Genomic DNA, 21,783 nt, shown 5'->3' with positions numbered 1-21,783 from the left:
ATGCTTGCATGTAAGTATGTATGTACATGCATTTTGGACTGATAGAAACAATGTTACCCTACACCCTTCCCATTTGCATGTTTTGAAGGGTGTGGTTGTTTTTTTGTTTTTGAAAGAAGAATGGAAAGAAAAGCACACCAAGACATGGGTCTTTGTCTCTGACCACAGGACGGAGTCAAAGACTCATGAATCTCTGCGGTTATTTTCTCAGCAGTCCACACACACAGAGTGTCTTTAAGTAGTTTTATTGATTTATTTATAGGGCTATTACATGCTATACTATATCGGATACCTCCAAACATGGGTTATTACTAGAGTGCAGCAAAGGAGATATCTATGGTCAGCTCTGGGAAGTTGTTTTTGACACACAAGAAGTGACCAAACAGATGGATGCAAAGTAATAGTAAGGGATCAATAAAGTATTCTGATTCTGATTCTAAATGTTTTAGAAGGCCTACCAGTATTATGGCTTTCTATTGTCTTTCTCTCTCAGGTAATTTCATTCATGGGAAACAAATGTTGTTGCACATATATCAATATTTATTAAATATACAATTACAGTAAAAATACAATTACTTCATATATGATACAGCCAAAGACTGTATCAGGAAAGCAGAAATAGTAGAAGCTGATTTAACAAAATAATTCAACACTGTAGGAAAGCTTTTATTTGCATTCCGGAGGAGATTTAGATCAATAACCCCTTTCAAGCATGATGTAAAGTATAAAACATATATAAAATTAATAAATATATACAACAACTGGAACGCACACCGAACGTTAACCTACAGTATCATAAACTACCTTGAGTTAAGGTCGAATTATGAGGTTGCCAATCAACCAAAATTGAGAAACCTGAAATTTTTTTTTGAAAATAAAAAAATAAATACACCTGAATTAAACAACACAGAAATTAATCCCAAGAGAGGGGAAAAACAGACATCAAGACTTCAAATATAATATCACTTGAATACAGAGACGGGCGTCGCTGGTCAAAACCCATTCCTATCCGAGCGACTCTTCCGCCACAGATAGATGGCCAACAACACTGAAAGACAAACGGTAACAGATTTGACCTGAGCGGAAAAACTAGAACATCTTCAATTTGCAGTAGAAAAGGTTTTCAGGCGTTTTTAAGAAATTGTGTCCAGGTTTGAAGAAAAAGCCAACTTACCAGCAAGAATACCGGGTATCAGCAGGGAAAGTACTATTGGAAAGACACTGTGTGGTGGAGGATTACTGAGGCTCACTGTCTTGTCACCATACTTTATCTAGAAAACACAAAAACGCATTTCACAGAGGGACGTCTCAACAGAGCACTGGGTCACAGTATTTCCTCTATTACTACCATTTTGAAAGAAATATCAATTTGAAAACGACTGTAGAGAACTGTTGTTATCTCTATGTCTGTTTCATGGTTTTTTGTTTTACTATGTTCGTTCCTTTCATGTCCCAGTTTCATCTCTGTCTTGTCTTCAGCGTCTGTTGTGGAAGTCTTGTCTCTGTGTTTATTTACCTCCCAGAGGTGTCTCTGTTTAGTTTTTTCAGGTTCACGTTCTCACCGTTTCCTTCCTGTTTTATTTTGATAGTCCCGTGTACATTATATTCAGTTTTGCTTACTATGTCTCATTACTTCAGTCTTCACGTGGTCTTTGTTTTGTTCTCCCCACAAGCTGTGTGATCCATGGGCCCCTGTTGGACGCCAGTCTGTGAGTTACTGGTTTTCGTTCTTACCTGAGCTATTTTGAATAGCACATTTTGAGCTCTTAAGCAATAAAGCTATTTTAAAGTTTGTGTTCGTGAGTTTTGAGTCCTGCATTTTCGTCCCACCCTGCCTGCCGCATAGCAAAACCTGACATAAAAGGATTGATTCTCATTAGCTTTCCCTCACTTGTTGTACTGTTTCCGTTCAGGTTGCCAGCCCTCACCTGCTGCCTTCCTGGTGGTGCTCCAGTTTCTCCCAGCGTCCTAGCCTCTTGCTCTCCTGAAGCTTCTAGTGCGATCCCCCTCTTCCATAGGTCACTTGCAGTTTCACCCCGTCTTTCAGATGGATGCTTATTTTCGTATAGGCTGTTTCTTCTGGTATGCCAAATATATGGATGATGCTTCTTCACGATCTTGCTCAAGGTTGGTTTTTTTTTTTTTCCTTGCATCTGCTGTGCATGGCTCAACAACATCACAAGGGCCTCGTTAGCTTCTTTGTGCCACTTTCCTAATTCTGTCACCCAGCACTGCATTTTGTTAAGTTTTGCTATTTCTTCTTGAATTGTTTCCTGAATTTCTCCAAATTTCCTTTTCATAGCATAACTGATGCAAGTTAGTTCTTTTTTTCACTTCACTTTTGACTTCAGCTTTGAATATTTTTAGTTTTTGTGTGAGACTCTGCATGGTCACTGTGCTGTCTTCATGCCTGTGTCCATCTGTCCCGTTGTCTCTCTTCATCCCTTTTCAGCTTGGTTAGCATTTCGTCAGCTTTCTTTGGTTTCTTCTTTTGTTTTCCTCACGCGCATGCATCATTTGAACCGTGTCAGTATTTTTTAAAGTCAGTTCTTCCCAGTCAGTCACGTCTCCCTGTCACTGTTAGTTACTGTTGTCTCTGTGCTCCATGTTCTGTTTCTAAGCCCTCCTTGTGTTCCTGGTGTCTTGACTCTAGTGAAGGTTTAGTTTTTCTGTCTCATGTAGTCTCCGTGTGCTATGTGCTTGGGTCTAAACCTGCCATGTTCCACGTCTCTGTGTCAAGTCTGCTTATGTCTCATGCTTCCTGTTTTACTTTGATAGTCCTTGTCCTATGTCAGTGTATCTAGTTTTGCTTCCCTTTGTCTCATTATGTCTGATTAGTCCCAGCTGTGTTTCCCTCCTGTTTCTCATTCCCTCCTCGTGTATTTAAACCCTGTGTTTGCCTTTTGTCACGTCATACCCTCATGGTTGTGTGATTCTCTGTGTGTTTGGTTCATTAGGTTTCCCAGTTTAGTTTTGCATTGTTTATTTATTCAGCAAATAAAGCTGTTTTCTGAGTTTTGCCTACAAGTCTGCATTTGGGTCCTTTCCTGCCTGCCACACACGACCATTTCATGACATTTTTAAAGGCAAATAGCGCTGATTTGATCTTTTCTTCTGCTAATTGTATTTTAAAGCTCAATAAAAAAAACCCAAAAAAACAGTAATTTGAAAACATACCAGAAATGTATTTATGGTGTAAATTGTTAGCACAGTACTACACTTCTGAGGACTTTGTAAGATAATAGAGATGTTGTGATGTTATACCTATTATCACATTAATCACACTTAAAAGAAAGATTTACCTTTAAGTCATAAAATTCTGTGTTGGGTGGCCTTTTAATCCGACAGATAAATAAATCCATCTCTTTGGCCTCCAGGATACAGGAGTGTTCCTGTTTGTCTTGAACGCCCCACACTGATAACTCTTCTTTTGACATCTCCAGGTTGTCTGACTTTTTCTGAAACAACAACAGAAGTCTGATCTTCAGTGAGCTGATGTCATATGTTAGTAGATTGTTTCAACAGACGCAACATTACCTGTATGGTGACGCGTACATCTTCCCCTGTTCTTATAGCCGTGAAGCTGGTAAACTCAGGGTCCGGATAGTAGGTGATGTTTGTGGAGCAGGCCAAGGTTTGATTGGCTACTTTCAAAGACACACTGCTGCTCAAAGTTTTTTCAGCTGCAGGTGTGTCATAGGTGAGACTCTGCAAGGACTTTGACTGTATAACACAGAATGTATTTAGTGTGTGGACAGTACAGCAAGCAGATGATGATGTCAAGGTAAACCAAGCACAAACACATTTCCAAAAGAGCTGGAATGCTTACGTCACCTTATTTTGTTGAGCATAAAGTGCATCCAGGAAGTATTCACAGCACTTCACTTGTTCCACATTTTGTCATGTTTATTCCAAACATTCCAGCAGCTATTCCTTATTCCAAAATGGATAAAATTCACTTTCAAGACTCTACACACAGTGTACCACAGTGACACAGTGAATGATAGTTGTTTGAACTTATTGCAAATATAGTTTTTTAAATTAAGAATATAACATATACATAAGTATTTCCAGCCTTTTCAGATGTGGGGAAGGGTACAGCAAAGGTCCCAATGAGCAAAAATGCTGGCCTCTTGTATGGAACCACGGGGACTTCATAGTTCTGGCAGCCTGGCCAATCTGAGTCGGGTTAGAAGGGCCACAGTCAGGCAGGAGAACCTTCCAGAAGGACAATCATTTCTGCAGCACCTGAAGAACTCTCAGACCATGAGAACAAAACTCTTCGGTCTGATGAAACAAAGATGGAACTCTTTGGCTTAAATGCAAAGTGTTGGGAGGAAACTAGCACTGCTCATCACCTGCTCATCACCTGGCCGATACTATCCCTACAGTGAAGCATGGTGGTGGCAGAATAATGGTTAGGGTTGAGATGAGATGAATGCAGCGATATGCTGTGACATCCTTGATGATAACCTGCACCAGAGCACTCTGGACATCAGACTGAGGAGGATGCTCATCTTTTGGCAGGAAAACAATGCTAAGCACACAGTCAGGATAACAAAGGAGTGGCTTCAGGACAGTCTGTGAATGTCCTTGGGTGACCCAATTTAGAGCCCAGACCCAACTGAACCTCTCTGAAAATGGCTGTGCACCGATCCTCATCATCCAACCTGATGAGCTGGAGAGGTTCTGCAAAAAACAATGGGAGAGATTTCCCAAAAATAGTTGTGCCAAGCTCATAGTATCATAATCTAAAACAGTTAGGTCTGTAATTGCTGCCAGAGGTGCTTCAACAAAGTGCTGAGCAAAGGCTGAGAATACTTACATGTTATCTTTTTGTTTTTGATAAATTTGCAGGAATTCCAAGCAAATGTATTTCATTTAGTCTTTTTTCGGGTAATGTTTCTAGAATTTTAAATGGAAAATGAATTGAATCCATTTTGGAATGAGGCTGGAACAACTGCAGCGCTCTGAATACTTCCTGGAAGCACGGAGCCTTCAGGAATTCTTGACTAAGAAACTAGAAATATTTACATTTAAGTTGTGTTAAAACTGTAGCTGTAATAAATGTCAGACTGTAAATCCAAAATCCTCTTCGTTCCTGCTGCACTGAACCATCTGTCTGACCCTCACTTTCATTTTCTCATTCATATATTCAACAGAAAAGGACACATCAGAGTGCATTAAAGAGATAATGATCGGGAACATGAAAACCTACTTTGCTCATTGTTAACATGAACACTTTTGTAATTAATCGTTCATCTAGACAAAGACGCCAATCGGTTACTCTTTCAGTCACAGCTAATCTCTCTGAAACTTTGTTCACCGAGTGTTTCCCAGGTTTCCCAAGCTAGTGAGTCCATCAACTCAGAGCAGAATGTTAGACTGACGTATTCAATTTATAATAAACAGTCCCATTTCCACTGTGTGTGTCTGCAGACCTGATAGCTGCTGTTTCTGGGAAGCTTGACGTCCTGCTTGGTGTGGCTGTGTTTCACTCCTTCAGCAACCTCCAGGTGTGACCCCATGAGTGTGAGCTTCCTCTTCCCACTGCAAAACACAGAGCAGCATTTATGCAGAGCAGAGAATATGAAAGACTCTTGATCACAGAGAAGTGAGTCATCCTTGGATCCAGCAGATCTCACTGAAGAATAACGAGAAGCTTATTGTTTGATGGACCAGAAAAATAACCATCTGTCTATTTTCTTTCCTGCCAACCTGTTATATTTGTAATAAATAAATAAAACTAATGTAGTTTTAGATTCGGATGATTAACACCACCTTGACTATCTGCCTCAGGAAGACTCCCCACTTCACTAGCTGGGCCCACGTCCTCATTTTAGGTTTGACAGCGTTGTAGTAGGTAAAAGTGAATGCTTTGATATGACTTGAGCTGTGGTTTGGGGAAGGCCTCGAAGGGGACTGGCGACGGCTCCCTGGCAGATCCCCGTGTACTAAATAGAAGTGAAGACGTTAAAGAATGGAGAACAAGGACGGAGGGAGGGTGGTGCATGTAAACGAGAATGAACAGCTTGCAGAACTGGGGAAACCAGAAGGTTGTCATCTATAGACGAGCGTGTTTGGAAGCGTGGTCCTGCTCCTGAAATTACGATACATAATCTCCAATAAAATGATCTGCAGATGATTTTGATTAATCAGGTTTGTTATTGCACTTCTTCAGAAGATAATTTCTTAGAGACAGTGTGCTCCATATGTCACATTAAATGAGACATATGGAGCACATATGGCTGGGGGGTCATGGTTTGGTCCTGCCTTCGCTATTGTGGTTGAGGGTAGGGACGGCCTTAGGCGTCTGGGGATTCCCAAAGGTGGCCTCCTCAAAAACAACTATCAGCACAAGTTTCTTTTAATCATAATTGCAAAGAAACTGACATTAAGCAAAGAGTTCAAACTCTTTCTGTAACCTCGGCTTCTGGAAGTTGTGGATCTACGATCAGCAGTTATCACTAACGAATTGTGCAAAACTAATTTTACCTCATCCAGCTGCTGCTTGGAGTAATGTTGCCGCAGGATGGCAATGAGCGGTAAGTGATGTTGGCGTCACCATGGCAACTACCATCTTCTAGGATAACACACACACGGACCACACCTTTGATATCTGTGCTGGGAATGTGGAACGTCAGACTGACGCCAGCGTTGTCCCAAATAGGAGACCTGAGCAAAGACACACAGACTCAGTGACATCATCACGACATGCAGAAAACCTTTTTTTGGTTTTTACTAATTTCGTTGTTTGCACCTTAATTTTCAATGCTTAAGTTATTTTATTGTTTTGTGTGGGAGACTTCATTGTGAATTTCACTGCATGCTGTAAACTGCTGTGTTTTTTCTTACTGTGCAGACAACAGTACATTTCTCCTCCTTCTGTTTTACACTCAGAAACCAAACAATCTGCGTTTCAAACTGTGCATCATTTGTCCTAATTTCTGCAAGCCTGAGTCTAAAAGCTCCAAAGCCAAAAAAACATAAATAAAAATCAGCGTGTCCAGTAAAAATGAATATTTGTTGTCAATGAAATCTGTATCAGTGTTTTTTAAACTCATTTTTAACTATTTTGCCATCGATAAGTGCTGGGTGAGAACTCACATATTCCCAAATTGTAGAATATGGTGGTTTGTTACCAGAAATGGGCAGTAACGCGTAATCTGATTACTTTTTTCAGATAACGAGTAAAGTAAGGGATTACTATTGCAAAAACGGTAATTAGATTACCGTTGCTTTCCCGTAGGAACGCTGCGTTACTGCGTTACTAAAACCGTGATTTTTTTTTTTGCGAGAATGTCTCATGACAGTGACGTAAGCGAGTGCGACATTTGTGACAACAGCTGTGTGCAGATCAACAGTGGATCATATATCGAGTGCGGGAGAGAGTATGAGCGTGCAGCGTTTAAAGCGTGGAAGTACTGACCTTACTTTGAGTTTGATTCCATAAAAAGTGACAAAAACATTAGTGTCCATCGTGCGTGGGAAGAAAACTTCTTTTTACAGCGAAAAAACCCCCTAAACAAGCACCGAGTAGCTGCCACGTAATGGGATTCTTCCACTGACCGCGGCACACCTGCACCAGGGTAAACCTCCGCCTACCCCACTCCTGCTTTACAGGTGAAAATAGAGCAACAGGACCGCTGAGTCTTTGACTTTATTTATTTTCTGCTGTGTTTTACTTGCATCTATTTGAAAGACTGAGTGTAAACACAAAATATATATATATTTTATGTGCTGGAATGTGCAGAAAATAGGTTTAAATATTAAACAAATTTCTTCCAGTCAGAGAATGTTGCAGATAATTTAATTTTTGCTTGATGCATAAAGTTAAAAGATTAAAACTAATAAACAAGTTTTAAAAAGAGACTTTTCCATTTGATTACATTTTGTATGATGGATTATGTAGAAAAAGTAGAATTGGGCTGAAAGATCTATCGCTTTATCACCTCTTCAGGTTGTAAATCGTGTTTTTAAAAAGTAACTAATTACTTTTGAAAATAAGTAATCAGCAAAGTAACAGGATTACTTTTTTGGGGAAGTAATCGGTAATTAGTTACTGATTACTTTTTTCAAGTAACTTGACCAACACTGTTTGTTACAGAGGTGGGACCAAGTCATTGTTTTGCAAGTCAAAAGTAAGTCTGAAGTTTTTATACTCAAGTCAAGAGTCAAGTATCAAGTTCCTGGTAAAGTCTGAAACTTTGAATTTCAAGTCTTTTCAAGTCTTTAAAAGAAAAAAGAAAAAAAATGCAATTGTATGCTAAAAAGGAGACCACTTATCTCAACACACGATGAAACACGTGAACTTACAAAATATACACAAAGTTATTCTGAAATTGCACCTCTATAAAATGCAGCTCAATTAAACTTAGCTGTAGGAATAGTCTTCCCCTGAATGAAAATTGCAAAAGCAGAACTTCTATTCAGACAAAAACTGCTGAGATTTCCACAGTAGAAAACAAAGAACCATTGCAGTAAATGTAGTGCGCTGTGATTGGCATGTCCTCTCTCTCCTGCCTAGTCTGTTTGTGCACATATGTATCTGTATGTGTCTATGTCTGAGTGACAGAGTGTGCGTTCCCTGCGTTCAGGTACAGGACCCAATTTCTGAAACAGACCCCGCTCACCATCCACCGACAATTGTGAGATAACAAGCTGCATGTTAGATGCGCTTGTAGAATTGGATTTAAAATAGCATAACAAAAATATCATAGACGTGAAAGCCAAACAATATCATCAACGTAGCCTGGACAACATTTGCTAGTAAGATGAAGTCAGCTATCACATCGTAGCAAAAGAGAAGCACCACCTACTGTTCTTTATGCAACTTCAAATGTCGGACAAAGTTGGAAGTTGTTCCATCTTCGGCTGTGATTCTCTTCTTGCATGTTTTTGCATATTGCATTTCATTTTTTGTTGACTACTTCGTAGTTTATGTACCTGAAAGAAATTCCTCTTGGCAGCATTTTTGGCTTGAGTGTTTTTTTGTTTTTGTTTTTTTTTAAATCTGGTTAATTTGATTGGCTGTGCAACAGCTCATGCACACAGTACGTAGTGTGGTGAATGAATGAATAAATGGTGCACACTTTTTATATAATATGCTTGTTAAATTTTAGATTTGGAGTAATATAGCAAACCTTTTCAAGCAAACAGGTTCAAGTCCAATTCAAGTCCCAAGTCATTGGTGTAAAAGTCCAAGTCAAGTCACAAGTCTTTTTTCAAGCCATAAAATTAATGACTCGAGTCCGCACCTCTGGTTTGTAATATGGGTGGTGTTCCCCTGGATTAAAATCTGCTCTTTATTCAGTTATTTCTCAGCATCTTAGTGATCTGTACAGTGACTCACTCTTTTGGAGTACATTCAGCATGCGTCTGGATCCTCACTCGTGTTACAAAACCAAGGTTTTGACCTGATAACACCGCATGGTTACTCCCATAGAAAGACACCACACTGGGAGTGATGGAGTAGATCTCCGGCCCCTGGCAGCAACACACAAAAATAATCAGATCATTTAGTTTCCTTCTGCTGACATCATAACCTCTACTGGATGGGGATAATGAGGATCAGACTCACAGATTTCTTCCCAGACTCCAAATCGTTGCAAGCTCTGTCCTGCGGGAGGGATACAGCACTTAGCATCTGCACAGCACTATAATCTATCAGGACTGACCTAGGACCTGTTGTAGCTAACGTTAGTTTAGTTCAAAAAGAGGAGTAAACAGAAAACTGCTAATAAAAGTATTGACATTTTTTTTATAATCTAGACATGTAAATCATTGTACTGATGAAGCAATAAGCACTTGGTGAATAACATTTTTTAAGTTAAAAAAATCGTTCTTTAGCATCTCTGGTGTATGTTTAATAGTTTCATTTTCTACCATCAATCCCATGTTTCTTGCTCAATGTTAAAAGTGATGACTTTAAAATAATGTAGCACAGACTGATATGAAGTATGAAAATCCAGAAAATCAGTCATTAGTACATCAGTCTTTCCTTGGTTAGCCCAGGAACAGCTGTTTTTGTTCCATCCACAACCAGCTTTGATGCACTCCTGACACCTGGACAGGAGACATATTGGAGATGAGATGAACAAAATAAAAGGTGTAATCACAAAAAAGATGAGCATGAAGAAGAGACGGGAAACAGCTTTCTTTTTACTCTGACTGTGAGTTGTTTCAGTCATTTAAGGTGATCAGACTTTCTGTGTGTGGGACTAAAAAAGGACCAGATACAGTAACAAGTCACATTTTGTCTAAGTATAAAACATCGTGGACACTGATCTGATATCATAAAAGACAGCTGTGGTTTTGTTATAACAAATGTTTTACTGACATCAGGTGAGAATTACAGGTCGGCAACCAAAACACTGCATAGGATTGTTTGACTGTGTCTTATTGATTTTTACTCACTGAAAACAGGAAAAATATTTTTAAAATCCCATCTCGTCAGGTTTTCTTGCAAACCTCATTTTTTAAATGTAATTAAGTGTACAATTAAGCAGTCAAAATCTGGTATCCTATACTTGAGTAAAAAAAAAAACATTTCCAATAATGATTTCTTACATTAATTTGATATTTCTAACACAAGAGAAATACACATAGAAAATGCGAGGAAATAAGGGGGGTCAGTAGGAGGGGGGGTCCGGTGGCAGTGTGAGGACCTCAGATGATCGCGTCCTAACAGGTTTAGTTTGTTCACAGTGAAAGTAAGGAATCTCAGAGAAATTATGCCGAGTTAATTGGAATAAAATATTGATTTTTTTCATCGCGGTTGCGCTTTTTTAAAAAATGTAAATTTCTCTTGTTTTGCAAACAAAACTGTATGTGAGGGAAATGGAGATCAGTTTTGGATTCAGCACCCTACAAAACATAAAATTTTACCAAAAATATTCCTTGCAGCTGAAAATGTTTTTTTGCAGACGTGTCTGCGCTCACACGTCTGGTGGGACTCGCCGAGACAAGAGGAAAGCAGTCGAGGAATCGAGGATGCGACGACTCTCGTACTTTTCATGTGTCTTTTATCTAATATCTCATTTATTAATTTTATTAATTTCTTATATTTTAGTCTCTGCTTTAATCTTGGCATGCACTTCAGTGAGAACTGCAGAAACATTCAGTCTGCGTTATTCTGCAGGAATTAAGGGGGAAACCGGCTGATGTTCTGACTACAGCTGAATTTAGGAAGCTGTGTTAGTTTACTGTGCTGACTAACAACATCTAACAATAATGATGATGTTGCTCTGGGGAAACTCCAGACCACAGCACATTGCGAGTGCTCACTTGATAAAAATTCCTGTCTAAAAAGTCTCTGTACACCTCCAGACGTCCTTTTTGTCTTGACGATGGCTATACTACACCAAAATAAAGACCACTCGCTAACAACGTCTGATACAGTTACAATTATTAAACTTTTCTAGCTTTGGTCATGAAGGTTTCATTCTCTCTGATTTCTAACCGTGACCTGATTGTCTGATCTGTCTGATGTACTGTAGTCTGTCCACAGTGAGTCGTTGAATTCTTTCTGATATTGATGGACTTACAACACGAAACTTGGCGCTCCCCTGATGTTAGAGCAGTCGTTTAACCTCAGTCGTTGTGACAGTGGTGATGTCCCAAGTCTGAATTTTACTGTGACATCAAGGCCTGTAAATTAAAAAAAAAAAACTTACGATGAATGTCAGTGTCTCTGTTATTACAGGGAGTGCAGAATTATTAGGCAAATGAGTATTTTGTCCACATCATCCTCTTCATGCATGTTGTCTTACTCCAAGCTGTATAGGCTCGAAAGCCTACTACCAATTAAGCATATTAGGTGATGTGCATCTCTGTAATGAGAAGGGGTGTGGTCTAATGACATCAACACCCTATATCAGGTGTGCATAATTATTAGGCAACATCCTTTCCTTTGGCAAAATGGGTCAAAAGAAGGACTTGACAGGCTCAGAAAAGTCAAAAATAGTGAGATATCTTGCAGAGGGATGCAGCAGTCTGAAAATTGCAAAGCTTCTGAAGCGTGATCATCGAACAATCAAGTGTTTCATTCAAAATAGTCAACAGGGTCGCAAGAAGCGTGTGGAAAAACCAAGGTGCAAAATAACTGCCCATGAACTGAGAAAAGTCAAGCGTGCAGCTGCCAAGATGCCACTTGTCACCAGTTTGGCCATATTTCAGAGCTGCAACATCACTGGAGTGCCCAAAAGCACAAGGTGTGCAATACTCAGAGACATGGCCAAGGTAAGAAAGGCTGAAAGACGACCACCACTGAACAAGACACACAAGCTGAAACGTCAAGACTGGGCCAAGAAACATCTCAAGACTGGTTTTTCTAAGGTTTTATGGACTGATGAAATGAGAGTGAGTCTTGATGGGCCAGATGGATGGGCCCGTGGCTGGATTGGTAAAGGGCAGAGAGCTCCAGTCCCACTCAGACGCCAGCAAGGTGGAGGTGGAGTACTGGTTTGGGCTGGTATCATCAAAGATAAGCTTGTGGGGCCTTTTCGGGTTGAGGATGGAGTCAAGCTCAACTCCCAGTCCTACTGCCAGTTTCTGGAAGACACCTTCTTCAAGCAGTGGTACAGGAAGAAGTCTGCATCCTTCAAGAAAAACATGATTTCCATGCAGGACAATGCTCCATCACACGCGTCCAAGTACTCCACAGCGTGGCTGGCAAGAAAGGGTATAAAAGAAGAAAAACTAATGACATGGCCACCTTGTTCACCTGATCTGGACCCCATTGAGAACCTGTGGTCCATCATCAAGTGTGAGATTTACAAGGAGGGAAAACAGTACACCTCTCTGAACAGTGTCTGGGAGGCTGTGGTTGCTGCTGCACGCAATGTTGATGGTGTACAGATCAAAACACTGACAGAATCCATGGATGGCAGGCTTTTGAGTGTCCTTGCAAAGAAAGGTGGCTATATTGGTCGCTGATTTGTTTTTGTTTTGTTTTTGAATGTCAGAAATGTATATTTGTGAATGTGGAGATGTTATATTGGTTTCACTGGTAAAAATAAATAATTGAAATGGGTATATATTTGTTTTTTGTTAAGTTGCCTAATAATTGTGCACAGTAATAGTCACCTGCACACACAGATATCCCCCTAAAATAACTAAAACTAAAAACAAACTAAAAACTACTTCTTCCACAAACATTCAGCTTTGATATTAATGAGTTTTTTGGGTTCATTGAGAACATGGTTGTTGTTCAATAATAAAATTATTCCTCAAAAATACAACCTGCCTAATAATTCTGCACTCCCTGTAGTGATATGTCTGTTTTAATGAGCTGAGCCAGTATATAATAATAAACAGAGTCAGAGAACCTCTATCATTATATCTGAGTATAATATATTTTCTTATGTTGGCAAATGTTGCAAATCAATAAACAACTTTTACTGTGAAGTGTTTTTAATTCTTGGAATTATTTCTGAAAAGCCACTGACCATCAGCAGGAAGTGTACGATCAGACAGGATGCAGGTGCAATGTGGGAACTGTGGAGGAGGGCTATTCGAAACACAAATCGAGCCAGACCTTGCAGCAAACTGACAGGCAAACCTCGATGACACTTCTTCACCCACAGTCAGGTGTGTGTGGACTTTTAGTGAGATCTGAAAATGAAGAACAAAACTGACAAATAACTGAAAGCCACAAATGGTTACAGTCCCGAGTGTGTTTGTAAGCTGCACCTGTCCGGTTGTGTCCTTTTCTACTCTGTGGGAAATCATTTTGTGTTGGGACTCATCAGGAATGGACAGCCAGTCTGAATCTGTGCAGTCATCTTCAAATGTGCAGCTACGAGAAGAAAAAGAAATGATCACCAAGTTCAGAATTGTTTGAAGACGTCAGCTGCACGTGTTGTTTCTCTCACCTGCGTTTAGAGCTACACCACACACAGTATGGATCCTGTGCAGACCAACACTCCTGCAGATTTGTGTACGTGCTGCACTTCGACACAGGAACTCGCTTTATCTAGAACAACAAACACTGTCAAATGCAGCACAGGTACATGTGACGTTCAGATAATCTGTAAAAAATATAAGTACCTGGTTACTAAATGGCACATACACATGTTTCTGATCCACTGGATCCAGATGTAATTTGGGAAACACTTTGCGGTCATCACTGGTCCTGTAGAGCACCGTGGGACAGCCAGCGTGATAGTTCCTGTCCACAGACAGCTGACAACAAGAAGGAGGTTTTGCCAAATTTGCCTTTGAACACTGGGTTAAAACTAATAACGGGATCACACCAGCGCAGAAATAAAAAACAATGTGTAGAAAACACTGCTACTGTTTTAGAGAACTCTTTGTTGCTGCCTAATTTCATCACATCCTCCAACTGTCATTGTGTTGCTCAGTGTATGAGTCAGAGTGATTAAATTTCTGACCCCATGAAAAATTTCATGTAGTCACAAAATATATTTGGGTCTTAAAATGAAGGTGATGCAGCTTTTTAAATGTAAATTAACAGCTTTAATAATAGCTGTAAATACGCTTTTTAAACTTTGTCTCCAAAAACAGACAATATGAAAAATAGGATAAACATGAATTCAGGATACTCAGGCGTAAAGAGATGTGTAGAGATGTCATGGTGAGTGTGAGAGTGCAAGGGAAACAAAAGGTGATAAAATGATCAGACACTGACATGAGACCAGTGGAACATGTGGGAGTCCACCGTGAGTCAGCAGCTCTGGTGTGATAGTTTTTCCTGTTTGGTCCCCTCTGCAGACCTGATCACAAGGCACCAACCTCGAGCATGATCTCAAAACAACCCCCAGATCCAAGTTAAAGAAACCCGGTCTACAAGCTGGTTGGCGGTCATGTTAGAGTGATACCGCCAACTTTTGAGGGTTGTACAGATTGGGTCATATCAGCACAGACATTTAAAAAATACATTTAATTTTAAATAGTACAAAGACAATAAATACATTTTTTGAAGCAAAGAAAATTTAATAAAAAAAATGAACACTGACCATTATATCCTTTTTTTGAACTGGATGCCAATACATTTTTTTTTTAAAGTTACAAAAACAGGAACAAAATTTAAAAAAAAATATTAGTGGAACATCTCACAACTCATTAAAAGTTTATAGTGATTAAAACCAGTTCAGAGTCCACTTCTAAGGCCTGTAACAGCTATATTGTAGGTGTTACCGTAAAGTTAAACCTGTTTTAGGCTGGACTGTTTTCAACCAGGTCATATTTTGTTTATATTTCAGGTCCTTTTAATATGTCTGCTGTTTACCTCAGCAATACACCACATCTAATTACTCTGGAGGAGGCTGTAAAACTTTGTGAAAGTCCATTTGGAGTCCATAAGTCAGTAAAGCTCAGTTATGGCAGTGATAATGAGACAAGTTTTTGAGGATATCCTGAACTTTTCTGTAGGCGAGTGCTGCTAGTTTTGCTGCTGTTAGCAGCTGTTAGCCTCTTTTAGCTGCTGTTAGCCTACATTTGTGAAACTTTCTTTGAAGTGGATCTAATACTGTTGATCTCAGACACTTAATGAAGAACCTCTAATATGATGTGAGAATGTTATCAAACTGTAAAGTGGGATTTTTAGGACTATTGAGCCTAAATTAGCTGGCATAATCTCACCTGATAACCACCTGTTGTTGTTTAGCTGCCACAAATAAACGCCTCCTTTTATGTATTTTTAATGGATGATGTCTAAGTTCATAAGAATGTATCACTTTGGTTGAAGACGTAATGGCACACTTTCTTGTATAACTGATGAGCACAACGTTCTTTTTTCTATTAAATTACCTAAAAATACTTCATGTACCTTTAAAAGAAGATAACATAAGGTCTGAGAAAGTGGACATATTTTATTGTTTGTGATCAGTTCACTTTCTTTGCATGTATGAACACAAATGTCATACTGCGACCATAATGACCTTTAATTGACAAACATTTTATATTGCAATTAAGCCAAATAAAGTATTACAGTTGGTATCCATGCTAAAGGTCTGGGTGTTAAAAATGATGGTGAGGGTAACATGGAGCCTCATGGCAGCATTTCAAATGTTGAAACAAACACTTCCATTAAACTCTCAGATCGATTAAGCAATGTCTCAGAGTGCAGCAAATCTGTCTCCTCCTCTTCTCGTATTCAACCACAAACAGAAATGAATGCACTCATGATCCATGCTGCTTCCTTAGAAGAAGCCATGCTCTATATAGCAGAATGACTAAGAAGCAGAAAAGAACAGTTTTGCAATAAAATAGAAATATCTGCAGCAAACAGCAGCGGTGCTGAATGCTGAGATCATGGCAACGTTTCAGAGGCCCACTCAGATGTAATGGTGTCATATTTCTAAACAGGATCAGCACGAATGCTGCAAGATAGTGACCGGAAAAGGAGTCGTGTCATCAGAAACATTTACTGTCTGCCAGCATTCAGTTAGAAAAACACTTTAGAACACTTTACTCCGTCGAATTCCTCTAGAATTAAATGAAATTGTTACATTGTGACAGTTACACAGTAGTGTAAGGAATTTAAAGTATTGTGTAACTTCAGGTAATATAGAGGAAAAGAGACACAAATTAAATTATTAGCAATTTTAAGTAATGCAAAAATAATTTTAAGCAGTAAGTAATTTACAGGTGTTTTAATGGAAAAAGATATACAATGTATATAAGACCCCCCTCTGCCTCCCTGTGGGTTGGTATGTCTGTGTTCTTTCTCAAGATTGGCTCTTCTACAAGAGGCCTGGGAATCTGGGGGCAGTGCTTAGCTTAGCTGTCCCAAGGACTTTACTCTTCTGAACAGAGATCTCTGATGTTGTGCCTGGAATCTACTGAAGCCGTTCTTCCAATTTGGGGGTTACAACTCCTAATGCTCCTGTTACCACAGAGAGCACTTTGGTATTTCTCTTTTTTCTCACTCTCCTTCCCGACCTTGCTGTCTGCCAGGATGTGGCAAACCCAGCGGTTATTCAAAAGAAAACAATTGCATTTTTTGTTCCTTGTCAACCACCACATTGTCTGGTTGGTTTCCATTGGATCTTGGGGACTTCAAGTGGGGAAAAGGTCTTCCTGTACACTGTCCCAGGCACTTGGTTGTGCTTCTCAGTGTACACAGCTTTCATCTTACATCCTGCTACTTTGTACTGAATAGTCACTGGGGTACCTTTGGCCAGCCTGCAACTTGGGTCCTGTCAGGTGTAGTGGACTCCTACATGATCATGGCAGCACAAGAACAACCATAACTACAAGATCAGAGGCCGTGTCCTTTAAGCTGGCCTTTTTACCGGCTGGCAGGATTTCACTTTGTCTACCTGTCGGTGGTACGGCCTATGCAGGGGTTTGCTCGTCCAGGATAGTTCCTCCTCCTGTTCCTCATTAACATGTGTCTTCAACTGCCGAGGCAGTCTTGAAGCAGTTAGTCTTTAGGGACCACCTCTCTGATGTATTTGAGGATGCTCCATGTTCCATTCTGGCTCTGACACTCGCTGATCCTCACCCTCCCGCTTCCCATTGCTAGTAACATGGAGATATCTGTACATTGTGAGGAGTTTTCGTATTTTGATTTCAGTGGCATCCTCCTCCTCCTATGGCCAGCTTATTATTCTATCTGGGTGTCTAATGACTGTCAGGGCCTATGTATTTGTAGTTTTAATCCCAACACTTTTTACCACTCAGTTGGCTGCTCAGTACACATCTTGTCTACTTGAGGTACTTGACTGTGGCTGACCTTTGTGCATTTCTGTCATGTTTCCTGTTGACCTGTGGGATATCCAGGTACTTGTATCCTTTATGTCTGCTTCTCTGCCCTCTGGCAACTCCATCACCTTCACTCTCTTTGCAATCATTCATTGTAAAGGAGCTGACTGATGATCGCTTCACTCCTGAATTAATGTCCGTATCAGCTCTCTGCAATAAGCTGGCTTAGAGGGTTGAGGTCTATGCAAAAGCAGTAGGTACAGTGCATCACCTAGATATGTTTGAAACTTTATGGTGACATGAGTGATTGCCTTTGGGGTTGTTGAATGAATGTTCTTAGTGCACTGTTAGTCTGATACAGTGCCAAGCACTCCAGTGTTTGCGTGTGGGGCACTGAGTGACAGGCTTTCTCGTAGTCAGTGCAGCGGTGTTTAGGGTGGTCTGCCTGGTCTAAGAGTCTTGGTGCACTGCTCTGTCAAACAGGAGTAGATGCCTTCATCCTGTTTTTATTTCTGAGCAAGTGTTCACTTGCCTTTCATGGAATGCTGCTAGCGACTTCAGCCAGTTCTTCTTCTTCCAGTATTACTCAGTTGCAGTTCAGGGTGCATCTGTTCCCATGTTATTATTTCGTTGTAGCTGGGAGAACAGAACTGGAGCTTTGGAGAACAGACCATTTATTGTTTATTTCTTCAGCTTAGTGGCTTGAGCTGTGAGCCTTTGTTTGGCAGCTTTCAGAGTCGCACTTATGTACTTATATTGTACTTCATATTCATCTATTCATCATGCTTCTCATTGAACCATTCTGCATCTCGGTAAACTGACTAACATTGTTCCAGACTTCCTTGATTGTGGTTTCAAGCTTTCTTCCCTTCCTATATAGATGTTTGACCTGACACTCATGTGCTTCTCAGATTACTGTGGTAGTATGAGCTCCCTGTTTCACATTTGTAAACTGTGCCAGTGCATCGGGGTAGTCTGTCTTGTTTGGGTGGCTACCCTAAGTCAGAGATTCATCTGCTGAAAATCACTTCACTAACTGACATCAGTAGCATCTATCTAACTTTGTGGGACTGGCAAGAGAACTCAGTTAATCTTTGGCTTTATTAGATCACAGTAAAATGCAAGAGACTATGGCAGAGGAAGGCATTACATGGAGCTGCATTCCTCCATCCATTAAAGCCATTAAGCTACTATTATAATTTATACATGAGTGTAAATGCACCCTAAAAGAAAATACTTTAGTAAATATAGTAAATATTGTGTCAAGCAAGCACAATATGATTCTTTAACGATGTGAGTGAGCTGTCAATACAGAATCTCTGCTGAATGGTTTTTTTTTTTGTCAACTACATGAAAGCAGGTGGAGGATGATGAGTGATGGAGGAGAATCCAAGCAGAAGGCAGTGTTAGATACTTATTTCTATTAACTGATATCTATTACTTAATACACACCTTAATGAGCTGCCCGTCTCCTGTCCCAATGAAGAAAACCATCCAGCCTCTCTGCCTCACTGCCAGCACAGAGGTCATGGAGCTGTGCCTGAAGAGCACTGCCTTCGGTTTCAGGATCTTTGGCTGAAAAACAGGCAACCAGCAGATTGGATATTTACAAATAACTAACCAGAAGAAGTACTGAAAGTACCTGATATAGAAATAGCATCTCATTACTCAAAGTCTAAAAAAAGCCTTGTGTTGTTGTGCCATCAAAGTGACCTCTATTTATTCACGTTGTATTTTTGTCTTGTCAAAAAATTAAGTGCTAGCAAATACTTCGTAGTGCCAGTTGAAAATTAAGAAGTACATAATGTGGCAACATGTCACGTGTACTGTTTTAGGGTTTTTTCTTTTCTTTTTTTTTATTACATCATGTGTACAGTTTAAAAATTAGCCTTAAAGAATCAATGGAACTAAACTTTTTTATAGATCATTTCTGTTTATATACATTTACTTAATTGAATACTAATTAGATGCAGTTTCACACACAACACGTCTTGTCTAAACAGAATGATCTCCCATCCACAGCTGCTAAAATCCAGAGAGTTGTGCTGGTCAGCAGCTGCAGCAACATGGTTTCTACTTACAGTTTGGAAAACTAATATTCTGATAATGAATCAATATGAGGTCCTATGAATGCACAGCACCAACTCTACAGAAGGCTTAAGCTGGTCTGTATACTTTATGGTTTTTAATAAATCAAACATCTTCACATGAACCAGCAGACAACACAGTACTTTAAATACCTCAGAATCCTTATTCAGTCATGACTTTTAGTTCATTTTTTACAATATGAGGCCCTGGATTTTTTTTCTGTTTTCTAAAGTCTAAATATTTTTAAAACTTTTAATGGAATATTTTGTGTCATTTATTTGATTCGTCGCTGTTATTTTAGTTCCACCATAATTATTTTTTGTTTAGTTTAATAATACAGTAGATTGTGTCCCTGCACATTTCTTACAGTTGTTATGTCTTTTTGATGCCACATAACAATGACTTAATGCTACTTTCTACAAACCAGAGAAAAAAGTGGGACAGGTGGAAACAGTTTCAACACAAAAAATAACCATTAAAAAAATAAACTTAAGTTATTCAGCGACCCACCGTCGCTTCTGTTGGCGCAGAGGTGTAGAAGTCTGGATCTCTGTCGGTGTTCGTGCTGTAATCAGGGCTGATGTCAAACACCATCAGCTCGGTGTCGGTGTCTCCTCCATCGATACCGAACACGCCGCTCCAAAGCACCGGCTGCTCCCCCGGGATGACCGAGGAGGCCACGAGTCTGCTGCGTTCACCGTTAGAGACACTGAGAGTCGCGCCCCGCAGAGACCTGAGTGTGTCAGTTTTACTTTTATCGCCTTCGAGCCAAATGAGACGGACTCTGTTTGTTCGAGCTGAGAGCACGTTGGAGAACAGATAGATGGTTGAACTGATCTGAAACCCGTCAACAAACTCCACGTCACCTTTACTTTTGATCCCAGGTTCGCCCGAAGCTCCATCAGTCACAGAAAAAATACCTCCACCCTGTTTGTTATCCGTGTTCTGAAGCTTGACAGCCTGCTGATTAATACCACACTTGTTGTTTTCGGGCTGTTCTTTGTTTTGTTGGATCGCGGTCAGAATGTAAGCGTCGGTCTGAGTTTTCTTCTTCACATCCACCAGAAAGCTGACAGACCTGCTGCTGTTCTTCAGAGGTCCCACCTGGAAGTGTTCCCTGTACAGAAGGTTGGAGATGTTCTTCAGGTCCAGAATCTCGCAGTAACCGCAGTCATCGTCAGTCACACCGCAGCTGATCAGAGAGTCATTCTTTGTGAAAGGCAACAGCACGTTGATGCTGAAAGTTGCGTTCCACTCAGCTGCCTCAGAAACCCGGTAAAACTGGACATCATCCTGCTCGTTTCCGGTCTTTAAGATTCCTCTCTGGGTCAGACTGTTGATCAGACTCAGGCCGTGGCTCAGCTGGTACAGCCTCTCCTTTGTGGCGACGTAAAGTGTGTTTGAGGTCACGGCGAACTGACGGATGTCTCCATTAAACGTGAAGCCTCCATCCTCCTCCAGGCACAAACCCGGTTCTCCGCAGAGAACAGAAAGCAGAGCGAGCAGCAGGATCATCTTGAACCTACAGCAATACTTCCACTACACAGCGAAGTATGGCACGGCACTCGGCTCTCTCTCTCTGACGTGGTGTCTCAAGACTTGTGCGTAAAAGCGCAGCGTGGGTCTAAAAGCTGAGACGAATACTGCCTTCCGAAACGTCAGAACAAAGCCTGTTCGGCTTTTTTTACATCCTGTCAGAAATTATATCTAAGAGACAAGTTAACAGTAGCAGCCTCTCTCTCGGTGCCATGAAGTCAGAAAAAACTAAGGAAGACAAGACACATCCTCTTTCTGACGTGCACAGTTGTCTAAAGTGTGCAACCTTTTAAGAGCAGCACTCTCTCAGTGTCTTCATTTCCGAAAAAAAGTTTCGCATTGTACCCCTGCGGTGAACAGGAAGTAGTTCAGCGTTGTATTCTTATGGCAATATTTCGCTGCATATGTGTTTGTGAGTACAATAGCCAGAAATAGTTACAACTATACCCGGTCTCCCCTGTTTCTGGCATTTGTTGCTTTCGAGCTCTT

At 40.3% G+C, this 21,783-nt stretch overlaps 1 protein-coding gene across 1 annotated transcript; it reads right to left on the bottom strand.

Moving 5' to 3' along the window:
• Nucleotides 1–523: 523 nt before the first annotated feature.
• LOC146650213 (plexin-C1-like) lies at nucleotides 524–21,612 on the bottom strand. The gene is made up of 16 exons (XM_085386895.1): nucleotides 20,269–21,612; nucleotides 19,123–19,245; nucleotides 14,050–14,184; nucleotides 13,875–13,975; nucleotides 13,693–13,798; nucleotides 13,449–13,614; nucleotides 11,547–11,649; nucleotides 9,990–10,065; nucleotides 9,581–9,619; nucleotides 9,353–9,486; nucleotides 6,496–6,675; nucleotides 5,442–5,550; nucleotides 3,538–3,723; nucleotides 3,303–3,458; nucleotides 1,175–1,271; nucleotides 524–1,048 (listed from the first exon to the last, which is right to left on the bottom strand). Exons 1-16 carry the CDS (start codon nucleotides 21,271–21,273, stop codon nucleotides 993–995), a joined length of 2,772 nt encoding a protein of 923 aa, XP_085243021.1. The 5' UTR covers nucleotides 21,274–21,612; the 3' UTR covers nucleotides 524–992.
• Between the last annotated feature and the right edge of the window lie 171 nt (nucleotides 21,613–21,783).

Source organism: Rhamphochromis longiceps, linkage group LG17, assembly GCF_057381845.1.
Source record: "Rhamphochromis longiceps isolate RC_006_pf linkage group LG17, R_longiceps_female_GT1.1, whole genome shotgun sequence".
NCBI lineage: Eukaryota > Metazoa > Chordata > Actinopteri > Cichliformes > Cichlidae > Rhamphochromis > Rhamphochromis longiceps.
Note: the sequence above shows the minus strand (reverse complement) of the source record. Positions and strands in the feature narration are given on the sequence as shown.

Bases quoted from the DNA above. Each gene is read 5' to 3' on its own strand.
- LOC146650213 (XM_085386895.1), bottom strand. From the start codon at position 21,273: ATGATCCTGCTGCTCGCTCTGCTTTCTGTTCTCTGCGGAGAACCGGGT. The intron at 19,246-20,268 runs GTGGGTCGCTGA...CCTGTTTTTCAG, and splicing joins CTGCGCCAACAGAAGCGACG to CCAAAGATCCTGAAACCGAA. The intron at 13,615-13,692 runs GTGCAGCTTACA...CTTCATTTTCAG, and splicing joins AAAAGGACACAACCGGACAG to ATCTCACTAAAAGTCCACAC.